Here is an 18002-nt window from a genome sequence, read left to right as displayed (position 1 = left end):
AAGGCATGTTTAGATCTGGAATTCCAGGTTGTGCAAGTTAGCTTTTTCTTAATTTCTAAAGTCCCATATGTCTTTTCTTTTCTGATTTAAAGTGACTCTGCTCTTTTCATGATTCAGTCTCCCTGTCTCTGCAATTTAGGTTTTCAGCCATCTAGTTTGTTATGTTTGGCAAAGAATATTTGAGAAAAATCTCTCAAGAGAGTGGTGAACTTTATTAATTTTAAAATCTTGTGTGTGAAGAAAGGAAACAACAAATTTTTAATCAAAGTAAGCAATAATGACAGGTTTATTTAAAATTTCCAGTAGAGAAAACCCACTAGTTTTGGAATAAAAGTACTCAGTGTACGAGAGCGTAAGTGAATATAAAAGATTAGCAGAAGAAAAATAAAACCAAACACAGTACAAAAAAACTTAAAAAGTTTGAAATGGATTTAAACTGAGATGTTCCTTAAATCCTCCAAATATTTAACAGAGTTACTAGGTTTGGCAAACAATTCACTTGAAAATTAAAGCCTATTTCTGTATTGTAAACTCCATAAAAACTCCTTATTAAATTCAAGCACTCCATACAATTGGTACTGAAACATACAGGCAGTCAATTTCAGAATAGTAGGAATTATTCATTTGCTCTCACAGTTATATGAATTAACCAGCTGCATAACTGTTTTTTGGAGAGGATGGGACAGAAGATGAAAAAAAAAAAAGGTAGGATAAAATCTCTAAAAAATTGAAACACAGCAAAATTCAGACATCAGTTTGTTTCTTTAAAGCAACAAACTGAATTTTTACAGTATATTCTACATTTGTCATTTCCCTCTCCCCCCGCCCCCTCCAATACTCCTAAATCCACTAGTCTAATCAATTCTTAACTTCCAAATATTCTGTACATATATATTTAGCAAAGAGCATATGCCTAACATTATTCTGACAGCATTATGGTCAGCATACAATTTTAGAAAGATTACTATGTATATCACCAAGATTAACCTTTACTTAAAAAAACGAACAAACAAAAACCATTACTAAACAAATAGTTTTAAAATATTATGAAAACCCATGTGAGAAGACTCCACATGGGCTCTAAACCTGATAAAAACACACGTCAGAAAGACTATTAATGCTCAGCTTCTGCCAAACGATGACCTTAAAGTGCCAAACACAACAGAATCTCTTAGGACCGTTTTTCCAATAGATGATTTGTCCCTGGCTTGGCCATCTCTCCTTTAACTATACACGAAGTCCTGCTAAAAGTATGCATTTTAGTTGATTTTACAATAGAATGTTACAATGTAAACTAAACAGATTCTTATATCAACAGTATGTTACCCAGGTTTTTAAATTTCTGAATCCAACAGTTGGTCACAGAGGTCAAGTATTATCAAGGCTCCTTTGTCAGTTCAGATGGTGTCTGACTCATCCATCCTTCAAGTACATGCAAGGCTCAATAGTTTTCAAGAGGCAGAAGCCCGAGGCCGTTTTAAGACACAGATGAAATAGGATTATGAGGTGAACCCATCTGGGTAAGAACTTTATCCAGCCACTGGAGGGGGCCATGCAGATGGATCTCAATCCAGCAGGGGGTGCTAGTAACATCCTGGCGGTGGTATTCTGCTCCCCAACCCTAGAAACAACACGGGAGGTCATTTAACTTGTTTGACTCAGTGGTTAAACTTATGAAGTAAAAAGAGCTCACATAATCAGACACTCCGATTAAAGATCCGGTTCTCTCCACAAGACAAACGTGCACAAATGTGCACACACGATTTGGCAGGCAATTTCACAGCTCCCCAGAGGCCATCCATGGGTTCCAGATTAAGAAGTACTGGTCTTGGGGAATGAAAGTTTCAAACTACATTATAAGGCTGTTGTAATAAAGATACTTTCTAACTTTCACTTTTATTGCCCATTATCTCACCGATAATATTGTGACAGATGTTGTTAAATTCTCATTTCATCATCAAGAAAATAAGGAAAAAGGTATGTAAGACTAACTGACATTCTGTTTCTTCCTATTTAGCCACTGAAGTCTCTATAAATACAGAGCTTGACCTTTCAATCTCCAAGCAAAACTGGCAGGAGCATGTAAGTATCCAAAAATCTATTAGTAACACCTAACCATTGCCCTGAATCAATTAGTAACACCTAGCCATTGCCCTGAATCATCTGTACGAGAGGGTAGCTTGCCAGGCAGCTTCAGGATTACTGAATTAAGACATGAAAGCTGACAGAAGCAAGTCCCTGTACAAAAGAGAAAAATAGTTTTGCCATTGCAAAGATCAAAACCTCACTGGTATGGTGGATGATGGCATACAAGGGCCTGATAAACCCTTGTTTCCTGAGGGATGTCAGACAAGGCCAGGTTCTATTTATCTCTGCTATCTACCTACCCCAGGAATTTCAAGAAACGTATCTGAATATCAGAACTTTCAAGAGAAAGTTGTGATACATGAACTGCATATGTATAAACATCCATGCATTTGTACATATATCAACAAACTGCTAAGTTTAATCAGAAGATTTATGTGCATGTTTCCTACATTAGATAGTAAGTTCTTTGAAGGCAGAGACCAGATCTTATTTATCTTTGATCTCAAACATCTAGCACAGTGACTGGCACAAAGCAGAAGCTCCAGAAACACTTGTTCAGCTGAAATGACTTGGAGTTTTCAGATATGCGGAGTTTACTATGCAACTAATCTATAAAGTATGTGTTTTATATTAAAGTCCAAAAATGATCATCTTTAAAAAATAGTACAAAATTGGCTATTAATATTAGTAAAACGTTCTATATCCTTTCTCTAGGATGCTAAGTGTGAGAGGGCAAAGTATGCAGTCCTTATGATAATAAAGAACAATGTTGTACCATGTGTAAATTTTTTTTGCTAATGTATAATAAAGTAGCTGCCCTTTGTCATGTCAGCAGGGGGTTTAAAATAAGATGTTTATCTTTAACTCTCCAAATCCAGCTTCCTAGCTATGTCCATTATAGCCTGTATAACGCTTCATTCCAATACTTACCACTTTATATTATAATTAAACACAGACTGGGCCATCAGCATCTTGAAGCTAGACACTTTAGGCGCTTTTTCATCTGTTATTAATTCTCTGGAATGGTGCTAAAAATGTTTGCTGAATAAATGAAATCTAATACATTTTTAATGCATATCTTTGCATTATAAACACTTTTTATCAGCATAACGGTGGTTTTTACTTGTGTAAAAGTCAATACTTAAAAATGTGTAAAAGTAAAATCATTAAAATTGATTGGGTAATCCATAAGAAATAAGTTTGAGGAGAAAGCCAATTAGAGCATTGGAGTCATAAATTCTCCTAGAGTGGTCCTTCAATAACAATAAACTTATCAAGGGACCTCAGTAATGATCACCACAGTTCCCCAACTGCAGCCACCCATTTTTTTTTTTTTTGCGGTACGCGGGCCTCTCACCGCTGTGGCCTCTCCCGTTGCGGAGCACAGGCTCTGGACGCGCAGGCCCAGCAGCCATGGCTCACAGGCCCAGCTGCTCCGCAGCATGTGGGATCTTCCCAGACCGGGGCACTAACCCGTGTCCCCTGCATTGGCAGGCGGACTCTCAACCATTGCGCCACCAGGGAAGCCCGCAGCCACCCATTTTAAAAATAATGAACGTGGGGATCAGGAAGGAATCCCGGGTCCTTAATCACACACACACAGAACTAGAACCTGGATCTCCTGACTCTCAAGAGGTCTTCTTTCCTCCATATCAATAAAAACAACAAACACAAACAATGCTGGCAACTCACTGTCCTCATTTTAAAATTCATTTCAGTCAAAATGCTAAGTCAAAAATTAAACAGTGCACATTACTAATGGATGAGAAAGCTCTTTGTAGTCTCATAGGTACATAGCATATACGTAAACCTCTTGAAAAGGTAAAAAAAAACCTCCTTCAATACTAAAAAGTTCTGGACTCAGCTATAAGAAACTGTTGAATTGTGTTTCAAGAAAACACACTGAAAACCTGCTAATGTGACTCAAAGAAGTAGGGAAAAAATGATATTCAGGGAAAGATACCTTTGACGTAAAGGATGATTAACCAAGTAAGGTTCCAAAGTTACCCTCTGTAATAAATACAGCACAGAACAGGTTTAACAACAAGTTCTGTGAGCTTCTGAAGAGAGGATATGAAAGGTGATTGCCTCGCCCAAATATATAATTAGTTTTGTTTCTCAGCGTAACAGAGGAGGAAAATCTGTCTTGAGGATTCAGAGCCAAGTCAGTCAGCCACTAGAATAAGTTTCTGACTCATAAATTTAATCAGACATATGAGTTTCTTTTTTCCATTTCGATGGCATCTTAAAACTTTTTATTTCTCAGAGGCAGGCAGAAGAGGAGGCAAAAAAGAGATCAATTCTTGTGAGCGATGTCTGTAACCTTCACCCTCCTCGAACCTCACAGCACAATCCTAGCGCTGAGGCAAGGGCCTTATTAACTCTTGAATATAAGAAAATCGGGGGAAGGGGGGGCTGGGATGTAGTGAGAGAGTAGCTTTGCCATACACACACTACCAAACATAAATGGATAGCTAGTGGGAAACAGCTGCATAGCACAGGGAGATCAGCTCGGTGCTCTGACCACCTAGAGGGGCGGGATAAGGAGGGTGGGAGGGAGACGCAAGAGGGAGGGGATGTGGGGCTATATGTATACGTACAGCTGATTCACTGTGCTGTATAGCAGAAACTAACACAACATTGTAAAGCAGTTATACTCTAATAAAGATATATTAAAAAAAAAAAAGGATGAGTGTCATATGGGACAGAGCCACCCCCAGTGGCACTCATACTAGATCAGTGCATCCCTTGCCCACCCATATGTACCTGAGAATAAATTATTGTTTTTTGGAAAAAAAAAAAACCAGAAAATCACAAGCTTTACTGGAACCACTAAAAAACTGACCAATCAAAAATAAATCTCAGTGTGATGAACTTTTACTCTCACACACAAAAAAGACCACTTGCTTATTGTTGAAACAAAAGTAACAAGTGTCTCCGTCCTAGAAGTACTAACAAGCATAGCATTAAAAAAAAAGAGGGGTGCATTTATAGAACTGATCTCTGGGAATTCCCTGGCGGCCCAGGCGTTAGGACTCTGCGCTTTCACCGCCAAGGGTGAAGGTTCAACCCCTAGTCGGGGAACTAAGATCCCTGAAGCCACGTGGCACAGCCAAAAAATAAATAAACAAAAAAATAAAAATAAAAAGAACTGATCTCATAAGACAACCATGCATTTAAAGCATATACTTTATATATATATACATAATAACATATTCTAATAGTATTACAATAGCTAAAATAGTGCTACTTGAATAAGGAAAAGTTATTAAAGCCTGCTACTACTAACATTTAACACAAACACTCCTATATTCCAATGATACTTTCCTCATAGTTGACATCCTTGTTAAAGGTTAAAAATGTCTAGATAATAAGTTGGTGTCTATGGACACATATCAAGAGGATATAGATTTACATATAACATGGAAGTGCATTAAACCCTGACTAGAGGAATCAGAGCTCACTTACCTTCACAAAGCTCATGCGAATAGTACACATTTTTGTGAGCTCATAGACTGTCTCGAAGCCATGGTTCACAGACTGTGCCAGTAACTGAGCAAATTCTTGGTTGTTAAAAATTTTCAAACTACACCCACTAGGGATCTTGCAAACAGTAGTGGGATGAAATCCATGATGGTAGTTGCAGTTCCGACTCTGCACAAAGATACTACTGTCACTGAGGCATTCAGCATATACCTCGCCTCCGACATAATAAAGATGAACTCCTGCAGGGAGACAAAGCACAGAGTGTGGTCATTATCGCTTTTCACAGCTGAAAAGCGTCTGTGTAGCTTCAGAATGTAAATTTACATGGTTGATTCGATAAACAGACATTCTCCAAGTCTTGCACAATTGATAAAATCTTAGTTAACTGTATTAGTTAATACAATGTCCATATGTCAACATGCATGTCTAGAAGGTTGTAGGAAATAACACAACAAAGTCTCTTAAAAATAAGTAACAGAGTGCAGCAATTTCATTTTGAAAAGCACTTAATGCCTATTTGGCCATGAATTGGGAGCAAATTCTCACTTTAAAAACATAGCACAATAAAGCTGAACTTGATCATGGGATCCTACGCATATTCGTTACATAAGCTCTCTTGTATTTATTTTGCAGCTAAGCTTTTCAAAAAATTTTAGGGTAGGGGAAGGGAGGATCGAGAGGAGTAAGAGAACTAGAAAACCACAGGTGGAGGAAGTACTGCTGAGAAGTGTAAGATGTAAGGTCCAGGGCTTCCCTGGTGGCGCAGTGGTTGACAGTCCGCCTGCCGATGCAGAGGACGCGGGTTCGTGCCCCGGTCCGGGAGGATCCCACATGCCGCGGAGCGGCTGGGCCCGCGAGCCATGGCCGCTGAGCCTGCGTGTCCGGAGCCTGTGCAACGGGAGAGGCCACAGCAGTGAGAGGCCCACGTATCGCCAAAAAAAAAAAAAAAATAGATGTAAGGCCCGGGGGAAGAAAACCTAGAAAAAGTAATTCATACTGTGTGGAATCTGATCTCACTCAACTATTATCTGCTCCAAAATTCTTCCTGTGAGACCTAGAGTGCCAGGAGTGTAGGAAATTGATCTTACCCAGCCTTTAAAAAAATGAAAGGGGAAAAAACCACTCTGACAAAACCCCACACCATTATAGGCCACCCAGCAAACAGTCACATCCCATGTGGCTTTCAGTGATGGACCTTGCAGGTAACTCTGGCAAAGCTTAGTCAATGCAAGAACCTACTGTCTCATCCAAAATATTATGTGCTCATATGTGGAATCCAAAAAAAACAGTAGTACTGATGAACCTAGCGGCAGGGCAGGAATAAAAGACGCAGACATAGAGAACGGACTTGAGGACACAGTGGGGGGAAAGGGAAGCTGGGACAAAGTGAGAGAGTGGCATGGACATATATACACTACCAAATGTAAAATGGATGGCTAGTGGGAAGCTGCTGCATGGCACAGGGAGATCAGCTCAGTGCTTTGTGACCACCTAGAGGGGTGGGATAGGGAGGGTGGGAGGGAGACTCGAGAGAGGGGATATGGGGATATATGTATACGTATAGCTGATTCACTTTGTTGTACAGCAGAAACTAATACAACAGTGGAAAGCAATTATACTCCCATAAAGATATTAAAGAAAGAAAGAAGGAGAAAAATGCAAGTCGAGCTGATGGCTGTGTCTACAGGGCTGTCATGATTTGAGTGAACTAAAGTATTTTAGAAAAATGAAAAAAAATACTATGTGCTGTGTTGATATGTATACACAATGGCTAAGACTGCTGTAACAATTAAATAGCCGCTGGAGCAGAAGCCCATTTTTCTGTCTGATGTAGAGAAAACAATTTAAGGGTGTGTGTGTGTTTGCTACTTTTTTCCTGATTATAAAAATGAGGAATTTTCATTTTAGAAAATTTAGAAAGTAAAGCAAAATATAAAGAAGCAGAAAACATTATCACTCCTTTAGAGGCCCAGAGGCAGTAACTGTGAATACACATCGTATTCGGTCTTGAGTATCATTAAACTTTCTTTGCAAACATTTAACATATCTCCACCATTGAATGACTACAACAATTTATTTAAAGGATTCTCCCATCATTGGACCATTCTGTTGATACTAATTTTCTGCTATGATAACAATGCCATGATGAATGTCTCAGCATAATTTTTGATAATATAATTAGGAGCAATTCCTGGAAGTTATGTCATTGGATCGAAGGCTCTTGATTCACTTTGCCGGAGCGCTTGTATCAATATACACTCTCTCCAGCAGCAGATGAGTGCCTTTCTCACTTCACCCGTGCCAGTACTGAGTCTGAGTTTAAAACAACAACAAAATTCCCCTAATTTATAGCTGGAAAACAATATTGTTTTAATTTGCACGTGAGCCTTGATACGCTCTCCTCTGTTTACTAGCCATCTGTGTTTCTCTTATGGATTTACTGTTCATATTTCTTACTTATTTATTCCTCTGGGGTTCTAGTATTTTCATTATTTTTTTAATGAGCTGCGCATATAGGAAAGATATAAATAATTTATTTCTTATTTGTTTCCCCGTTAGTCCTTTGTCTTTTAATTTTGTTCACGGTACCGTTTTTCTTTAACCTACAGAAGTTTGAAATCTTTAAGTAGACAAATCTCTTGCAATCTTTCTGTTGCTTTTTATGCTTAGAAAATCTCTGCCACTCTTTTTTTTTTTTTTAAAGCATTTTCCAGTCTATCTCATCCTTTTTTTTTTTAAAATTTATTTAATTTTTGTCTGTGTTGGGTCTTCCCTGCGGTGCACGGGCTTTTTCTCCAGTTGCAGAGAGCGGGGGCCACTCTTCATTGCGGTGCATGGGATTACTGCGGAGTAGTTATGGCACGCAGACTCAGCCGCTCCGCAGCACGTGAGATCCTCCCGGACCGGGGCACGAACCCACGTCCCCTGCATCGGCAGGCGGACTCTCAACCACTGCGCCACCAGGGAAGTCCTCTCTGCCACTCTTGATCAATATATGTTCTTCTAGCTTTTCAATAGCTTGCCTTAAAAAATAATTCAACTCACTAATCCATTTGCATATGTGGAATGGGGCAGGGTTTCTACCCCCAGCCTCCCCCCAAAGCTAACTTCGTTATTGCAGGACCACTGGAAGACTCTACTAATTTGTTATGCTTCACTTATCATACATTAAATTTTTAAATACAGTATAGTCTGAGTTTACTTTATTCTATTGTTCTCTCTACACACCGATTTAATTGTAGTTTCATAATCTTTCATTAATCGTCACCTTGAGAATTTTTTCTTTACTCTTCCATTAAAAAATTTTAGCTATTTTCACTTATTTATCCTTCTGGGCAATATGCAGAATACATCTTCCAACTTTCAAAAACAAAACATTGTGATTCTGACATGGATTGTTTAAACTATGAACTAAATTAGGAAGAATGAATATCCTTAAACTGTTCTCACAATATTAAGCCTTTTCTTTAAGGAACACAGACTACCTATTTATTATTCAAATTTTCTTTCGCTCTCAGTGAAATTTGGTTTTCTTTACATAATTCTCATATGTTGCTGGTTCAGATTATTTACACATTCTGCTGCTACTGAGAATGTAATTTTCCTCTCCATTATATTTTCTAACTGGCTATTGCCAGATTAAAGAAAACTGATATATAATTTCTAAAAATAGAGTCGAGGCATCTGGAACAATTTGAAATAACAGCATTCCCAGAATCCTTATTTTCTTCCTAATTGTTAATAGGAATGTTCCAGAGTACAATGGCTTTTTACTACATTGGAGTAATGGTCAACTTTAGAATATAATGAAAACTATGTCCCTCTGTTCCAAATGTATGCAAAATTGTGTTTATATACAATTTCAGGGGTTTACAGACCACAGAAAGATACCCATACGATATGAACCTGAGTTCTGACATTTCATCATTAGATGTGTAGTTTAGGCTTATATTTTTTCCTTAAGCATACTACAGAATTATCTATCAGTTCCTGTTTTAAGAGTTGTTGTTTTTGTTTCCAGGATTCAATGTTAAACTTCATCTCAAATGTCTTTTAAGCACCTATTGAATAACCTTTTAATTTGTTCTAAATTTCATAGTAGGTCATTTAAAAAAACTTTTACTCTGGAAATAATTTGAAAACTTACAGAAATAGAACAAACAACAAAGAAAAACAGAACAAAGAACACCCACACAACCATTCTCCAGATTCACCTGTTGGGACAGTTCACTCCATATGCTTCATCATGGGTACCTCTGTCCTCTCTATTCTTCCACACACACCCTCATATACACACACATAGGTACATACATGTATACATTCAGACACAGGATTGTTTTAGGTGGATAGATATCTCTATCTATAAACATAAGATACATATATAATTTCCTCCTGAACCATTTCATCATGGTCCTTTACCCCTACATACTTAAGTGTGTATTTCCTAAGAACAGGGGTCTTCTCTTACAAGCCACAGCATAATCAGCAATGCCACTGCATTTAACACTGATGTAATACTTCTATCTTATCTACCACTCATATTCTAATTCTGTCTGCTGACCCCAATAATGCTCTTTGTAGTACTTTTCCCCTGTCTGCTGCAGGATCATGTCCAGGGGCAGATTATTACATAGAGCTGTCATGTTTCTTTAGCCGTTTTAATGTGGAACATTCTCACACCTTTGTCTTTCAACATCAGTATTTTGGAAGAATACAGTCCCTTCTCACCCTTTGTGTCTGGGGTCTGTCTGAAGGCACCCTGAGATTCGATTCAGATCTGCATGCTCAGTTGGATTTCTGTGTAGGTGACGTTACTCCCTCCTCAGAGCACCACAGCTGGAGGTTCACGACCTCCATCTGCCTCTCACTGGCGATGATAATTCTCATCGCCTAGTCAAGATGTTGTCCAATTTCTCCACTAAATAGTTACTGATTTTTATTCTCCCATGTCAGTAACAGGCAGCCTGGGAGGAGATACTTAAAGACCATGAAAATATCCTGATTCTCATAAAAAGTTCTCTCTATATTTAGCATCACTGACTATTCTTGCCTGATGGTTGCAAAATGGGGACTTTCTAACTCCACCAACTCACTCTGCATTTACCAGTCAGCCTTCCCCATTCATTTATTTATCTGTTACTGGCATGGACTTATGAATTACTATGGTTTTCCAGTGGTTTAAAACTCACTACTGTATTTAATTATTTTGGTGCTCGAACTACCCAGAGTTGGCCAGTGGGAGCCCCTCCAAGTTGGCTCCTGGGAAATGCCTCCATCACGTGCATAAGTATTTGTTTACTTTCGGACATAACAGAACGTTGCGGCTCATCTTGCATCTACCTGTCTCAGCCTTGGAGTCAGCCCTTTCTCCAAAAGCCCTGGTTCCTCTTAGCAGCCATGGAGTTAAGAGATGATGGTCTGAGCACTGTATGTGCTTATTACTACTGGGTATCTTTGCCTCTTGGCCCTCTCAGCAGACAGATCAGAAACTATATGCATGCAGAGACACATCCACATATGCCTTCATACACGTGCATACATACACGTGTACAGGAGTACATGAACATGCATGTACACATTATTAAAATCATGATCTCACACTGATACCTCCACAGGGTTTATTTTTTACCCTTCTCCACTGTATGTCTCTTCTTTTTTTTTTTTTTTTTTTTTTGTGGTACGTGGGCCTCTCACTGTTGTGGCCTCTCCCGTTGCGGAACACAGGCTCCGGACACGCAGGCTCAGCGGCCGTGGCTCACGGGCCCAGCCGCTCCACGGCACGTGGGATCTTCCCGGACCGGCGCACGAACCCGTGTCCCCTGCATCGGCAGGCATCAAACACTGCGCCACCAGGGAAGCCCTGTATGTCTCTTCCTATTCCACAGTGAAAACCCAGGTTTACTCCAACAACCACACATTTAGTCATTTGCTTAATATTATAATACATCTTAAAATTTCATAACTGTCTCCTTCACACTGCCACTAAATAATCAAGTCTATTAAAAAGAGTTCAGGATTTGTTTGCAGTCGCTCTACCTTACCTGGCTCAGGCTGAGGTTCTATAGCCAAATACTATATATTCATAAGTTATTTTGAATTAATTCTTTTTTTTTTTCCCCAGTGGGTCATGGTATTCATTTGAAATACATTCGGTTTACTTGTTTTCATTTGCTTTTTGCTTTTAGTTTTAGGTTGTAAAGAATTTTTTAACAGCTATTTCATTCTTTGGCAAAACACGTGATAGAATGGTGTCCCCAGATAGCAAATCACTATTCCAGCTATAATTATTATGAGTCAGGAGACCGCAAAAATCGCTGATTGGAAAATGAAGAACTTCCTGATAATACAAATTGAAAAAATATTTATAAACCGTACCGGCAAGTGTATATCATCTGGTATTGACTCCAGGAACGACTGGTGAGTTCTGGGGTAAGAGGGACATGACAGACAAACATTTGAGAGAGGTTCCAGTGAAAGCTCACCTTTCCCGATGTGTCGCCTAGTGTTTTCGATAGTGGAATTCCGGTTGACGTTGGAGAGCAGCCCAAGGCAGAAACGGTTCTTGTTGTTGGAAGGATCGGTGAAGCCATCCACCAGCACGCTCGTGGAGGAGGCATGGAAAGCTTCGCCCACACGATTATTGAGCTCGTAGTAGACAATAGAGCACCAGTGTTTTGGTTCCTCGTAAGCAACTGCTTGAACATCTTTAAGAAAGAAAAGCTGAGAGTCAACCACGGTGAGTGCCCTGGGCTCTCAAAAACTGAAACTTGTGTGGTGAAGTTGGCTCAGGGTCGTGGAATGAAGATGTGAAGAAGCCACTGCTATGATGATGTACAGAGTTCATCTCTGATCTCAGAAGCAGGTACTCCTTGCTAAGTGCGACATTCACCTTTCACTGGAAGATATTTTCTCCAGTGGCCATCAGATAACCAAGACACTGGCTGAGCAAGCACACGAGCAGCATGTGCTGAACGCTCTGTAATTCACCAAAATGGAAATGACCCCACCACTGACCCTGGCTCACCATCTAAAGAGACGCAACAAGTGGCAAGTGAAAAAACAAGTGCGGAGAGAACAATAGAGGACAGGAAATGTGCCAAAGGTGCTGGCACAAAGAGGAATTACTTTGGACAACGCCTCAGTATGCCGACGCTTTTTCAAAGCAATGAAAATCAGTTTCTAATTATTGATAAGAAGTTACCTTACTTCACATTCGGTTGCCAATAACTCTCACAGCTACAGCTTTGCTCCAGTCCTCAAGCTCAGGAAGAAATCCTGCCAGCTGGCCATTCTTACAGGATGAATCATATCTCTCTCATCCAGATTTCATGCTAACTTCCTTATATTTGCTTTAAGTCATGCAGAGCAGGTGTGTTTTGTCTCTCCATTCCCAGAATGGGCCAACAATGGAAATTACCCAGCTTTACTGACAGGATGCAGCTTGTTAAGTCAAATCTCTTAAGACTAACAAATCTCCAAACAGAACATGCTTCTAAACATTTGCAACTAAAAAGTTCTAAAGATAAGTTCCTTCTGTAGTAAAACCTCTTATACCAGTGCTTTAGCAATTCCAGGAATACAAACCATATGTATCTAGTATGCCAATATGTAATGATCTGAGGTTTATGAAGACTTGAGTGTACAATCTTAAAAAAAAAAAAAGAGAGAAAATCCACATTGGAAGCACGAACTCTAACTGTTAAGGGAGAACGACCTCTGCGTTCTTCACTTCAACCTCCACGTATATTAAAATGAGCTTTACTGTAGAATTCGGTAAAGAAAATAAGGAAAATGATCATTAAGAAAATCCACACATACAGTAACTGCTTTATACACTTAAGCAGGTAAGCTGAACACAAACACACACCATCTTCCCTGTTTGCTAAGTGTTATCCCATGTCAATAAGCTGTATTTCAAAGAGCAAAGTTTTAGGGATTTACAGGTGCCAAATCTTAAAGAAGACTGCAACATCATAAAGAGAAGGCTTTTTTTTTTTTTCCGGCTGTGCCGCACGGCAGGCGGAACTTCCCCGACCACGGATCAAACGCGCACCCCCTGCACTGGAAGCTCGGAGTCTTAACCACTGGACCATCAGGGAAGTCTAAGAGAGGGCTTGAATCAGCTATCAGGATTGCTCACAGGACTATTCATCCAGGTTGGAGGCTGACAATTGTTTTTTCTGTAAAAGGCCAGAAAGGTCTTGGGGGCCACGTGGTCTCTATGGCCCCTATTCAACTGTGCCCTAGCTGTGCAGAAGCAGCCACAGATAATATGTAATAAATGAACACAGCTGTGTCCCAATAAAGCTTTATTTACAAAAACAGGGAGCAGGCTGAAGTGGCCCGTGGGCTGCAGTCTGCTGACCCCTGCTCCAGGAAAACCACCAAAGTATAACAACCACAAGGCCAATAGCGGGTCCTCATGAAAATATTAAGTGTAAACTTATTCTAATGGGGAAAGAATTTTAAGCCATTTAAAGGAAAAATTTTAAAGCAAATTGAAGGTCTGTTTCTTGAAATCAGACATTTTGGGCTTAGCCACCATGGCTGCAGGTCCACAGGCTTATAACTGTTTCACAGTGCTGTGCCCATTCTCTCCTGCTATTCTGTTCCCCAAATACACATTCCAAGGATGTGTGAGACGGGAGTTATTTTCCCCAACCAAAATCTTTGTCAACTCATAATTTTATGTTTGAGAGTATATTCTAGAGATTATCAAAATACAGAGCTAATAAAAAAGATGACAGACAGCCAATAAAAAAGATATAAGAAATGTTTACAGATTAAAAAGGTGTAAATTCCAATTTATTACACTGCACACTGAAGGAAGGTTCTTTGAGTTCATCCACAACTTTTAAGAAGTTAAAAGATATCAGCAACTCTGACAAGGTCTGAGGTATCTGCAGACCTTTACTGAAAAAGTGATAGGAATGAGATAAGACATACCTAGTAACGAAATGGCTTTTTAACTTCAATGTGCATTAAATGAATACAAATTGAACGAGCCATCTCTGCCGCTGCTGAGCGGGCCAGCGAAGCACTTTCCTCCAGGGGAGGTTACCTGGGGACAGTTTCACTCAATGTGTGGTCATGACTTCTTACAGATGCTCAGGGATTCTCCCAACGCTTATTTACCCGAGTTCCCTGCTCGCTTAAGCCTCTGCAGACCTGGCAGAATGATGGCATCCTCCTCTCAGACACTGCCAGGGATCACAAAGACCCACCCTCTACTAGAGAGGAAAAGAAGTCAGCTCCTCAGGGTAAGAAAAGGAAAAACATGCGCCTCCCACCCCTTCTTGTAACAAGGTAAGAAACAAACAAATAGAGCAAGAAGGGAACAAAAGCTATTAGTTTGTTTCAGCTGCAGCTATACATAGATGAGGCCTAGAAAATAGATGGGGCTTATGAATATCTATTCCAACGACCAAAGAACCTTTTGGAAAGCCTTGTTATACGAACTTTAAATTTTGGAAATCACCAGTGAAAACTCTAGTTTTACGTTCTTTTTTCTCCCTCAACATCCTTTGTCTTTCACATAAAAATACTCTTTTATCACCAATTCAAAAGTATTGAGTATTGAAGTTATAAACAGATGACTGCACAATTGTATTTAGGCCTTCATTAGTTAAATCAGTGCGCCTGTTCTTCATATAAAAGGCTTATCTGTAATCCAAAGAAGTCTTTCCATTGAGCTTCTCTTACTATAAGTGCTTATCTTTTTCAAATAGCTATCTTTTTAAAGACTAATAAAAATCTGTGAGAGAAAGCAACACTTGGACAGATAAACTTCAGACTCTGAAAGGGAATAAGCAGCAATTCATTTTACCTCCTCTGTTGACTTCTGAGGGCAGTGAAGGCGCCATTATATTTGTGTCCATGGGCTGAGAGCCATCCTGGGTTATGGGATCTTCAGGAGGCAGATAAGCGGGTGGAGGTGTATCGGCTACAAAATTTGGAAAAAAGCTCTGGTAAACACACGTGCTTAAAACATATATTCTCTTCGGTGCCGAAATTCTTAAGAGATTAAGTTGCCATTTCAACCTCCCCATCGGAAGATTAGAGGCTACAGGCGCTGGACTGGGTGTACACTTTTTGAAAATTACTACCATCTTATGCAATAAATAATCTTATACAATTGTAGTGAAGATTCAGTGGGACGAAAGCGCCATATGCCAGTTCTAGAAGTTGTCTGCCTACCGAGGATCATGCCATTTTAAAACAATCAGAAGGGCATTTAAACATGCTTTCACCCAACCCACTTTAAAAGGGCCTCTGCATTTCATCATTTCCCTGGTGGACGGAATACCTTCGAAAGCTACGCAGGACTTCTTAAGAAAAGGAGCTTCAGGGTCTCTTGCATTAAATCTATGGGCTCTTAGGGATTTATCAATTGAGTTTCATTACAGCCAACTTACTGACTCCAACTGTGAATTTCCCATGACTTCAAGAAATCTGCTGGGACTACCTTCTCCCTACCCACTTAAATATATATAACAGATTCACTTTGCTGTACACCTGAAACTAACACAATGTTGTAAATAAACTATACCCCAATAAAAATTTTTTAAAAATCTTCTGTACCCATATTAAAAAAATAATAATCACAAGTTTCAAAATCCCTAGTAGCAGAATAATAGGAAAGAAATCAGTTTGTTGCAACTATCTTCTATTTCAGAATTTGCATACATGTTTCTCCTGGAAAGCTCACAGCTAACTGGCAAATAAGAGGCAAAGAGTGTGATTTTTGAAACAAAGAACACTAACACAAGTCTTGTGCTTTCTTAAATAAGGATTTCCCACAAACAATCCTTTGTGATGGAAAAACAAGTTCCTCATGGGCTATGGTGAGCTCACCTCATACCACTTAGCACATACAACAGAGCAGGGAACAAAGCTTCACCTCAAAGAACCACCAATAGCTTGGACAGGTACTCTAGACCACTCAGGGCAACCATCAAATAGAAAAAGCGAACACTACTCTTTCAGAGTTTCTCAAGAGATTTCCCAGACTGACTTTCCAGCTGAATCACAACCTGGCCACTTCTACCGTCCAGGTGCTAACAAGCCAGGCCTCAGAGCACAAAGACAGGACTATGGGGACCTGATCTGGATGTATTTTCCACCCTTTCTCCAGCTTTTTAAAATTCAGCTTCTTCCCTGCAGCTGTAACACTGCCTCTGCTTTACTTCCAGCCAGGAATGAAGACAAAGAGCCTCCTCTGAGACCAAATCCAATACCATTTCTGCAAACAAGCTGGTGAAAACTTCATCAACGACTTAAGGCATCAGCGTCCCTGGGAGGCACCAGATACTCTGGGTGATGCTCTGCTCTCCCCACAAGGTCCTCCTCCCACCCCTTCAGCTTTCTCTGCTCCATATTTCCTCTACTTGGCCTGTGCCTTAATCCCTGACAGCTGGGGACAAGGTGTAAATTCAAGCAATAATCTTCAGTTTTGTCACTCTTGGGCCCACCCTGGGTCTGCCACTGCTCCACAGCCTTCCAAAACAATCTCCTTACCACTAACCTGTTCCTCAAACCCAGCGGGTCCAGGAGGGAGTGTGGTGGATAGCAGATTACCAGATGATAGTAGTTTGATTTTGAAACAAGTCTATCCCTCACCCTCATCTTAAACTATTTTCGACTGAAAAACAAACAGTGCAGGGGCTTCCCTGGTGGCGCAGTGGTTGAGAGTCCGCCTGCCGATGCAGGGGACACCGGTTCGTGCCCCAGTCCGGGAAGATCCCACATGCCGCGGAGCGGCTGGGCCCGTGAGCCATGGCCGCTGAGCCTGCGCGTCCAGAGCCTGTGCTCTGCAACGGGAGAGGCCACAACAGTGAGAGGCCCGCGTACCGCAAAAAAAAAAAAAAAAAGTGCAAGATAATAGGCTAAAAATGTAAAAAAGCAATTAATATATAAATAAAAGATAGGAATATCAAGTGTGGACCACTTTTCAATTTTTGAGGACACACCAGCTCTGCTGTCGGATTCAAATCTGCCCAAAAACATTTCAAGTGATACATTAAACATGCTCGCCCACTCATTTTCCCTTCCTGCAACGTTAATAGATGTCAAGTGTATCTTTGCTTGGCGTATCCTTTGTGAGGTCTGCTGGCGAGAAATTGGGCACTAATCATTTTTTGAGGTGCTCGCTTATGAACCTGTAACTCGAAAAATATAATGTCCTAATTACTCATTTAATTTGACAAACATTACACCACCAGAGAAGTCTAAAAATGAAGGATAATGGTTTTTTTGTCTTTGTTAAAGTTAAACAAGCAGATGGTTTCCAGTACTCCTGATGCAAGTCTTTTGTTGTTAAAGTATATGTTTCTTGGGATTACATCACCACTTAAACGAATCTAATTAAGTTGTGTGGTGGGGTGTGATCCCCCAGGAAATATCTTTTCTGAGGCTGCACTTACGACAGG

At 40.0% G+C, this 18002-nt stretch overlaps 1 protein-coding gene across 11 annotated transcripts in view; it reads right to left on the bottom strand.

Annotated features, from left to right (window-relative positions):
* Positions 1 to 255: 255 nt before the first annotated feature.
* Positions 256 to 18002, bottom strand: part of SMAD1 (SMAD family member 1) — a 77276-nt gene continuing 59529 nt past the window's right edge. For 9 of the 11 annotated variants that reach the window (XM_004263606.2, XM_049709533.1, XM_049709534.1 and 6 more), the window contains exons 4-7: positions 15401 to 15517; positions 12057 to 12278; positions 5557 to 5813; positions 256 to 1621 (exon numbers count right to left, since the gene is read on the bottom strand). In XM_004263606.2, the coding sequence (XP_004263654.1) occupies positions 1478 to 1621; positions 5557 to 5813; positions 12057 to 12278; positions 15401 to 15517 (740 nt within the window). In that variant the 3' untranslated portion in view covers positions 256 to 1477. The remainder of the gene's footprint in view (positions 1622 to 5556; positions 5814 to 12056; positions 12279 to 15400; positions 15518 to 18002) is intronic. The other 2 variants (XM_033402721.2, XM_033402724.2) reach the window with 1 other exon arrangement.

This window comes from Orcinus orca, chromosome 4 (assembly GCF_937001465.1).
Source record: "Orcinus orca chromosome 4, mOrcOrc1.1, whole genome shotgun sequence".
Classification (NCBI taxonomy): Eukaryota; Metazoa; Chordata; class Mammalia; order Artiodactyla; family Delphinidae; genus Orcinus; species Orcinus orca.
This window is presented reverse-complemented; position numbering and strand designations above follow the sequence as displayed.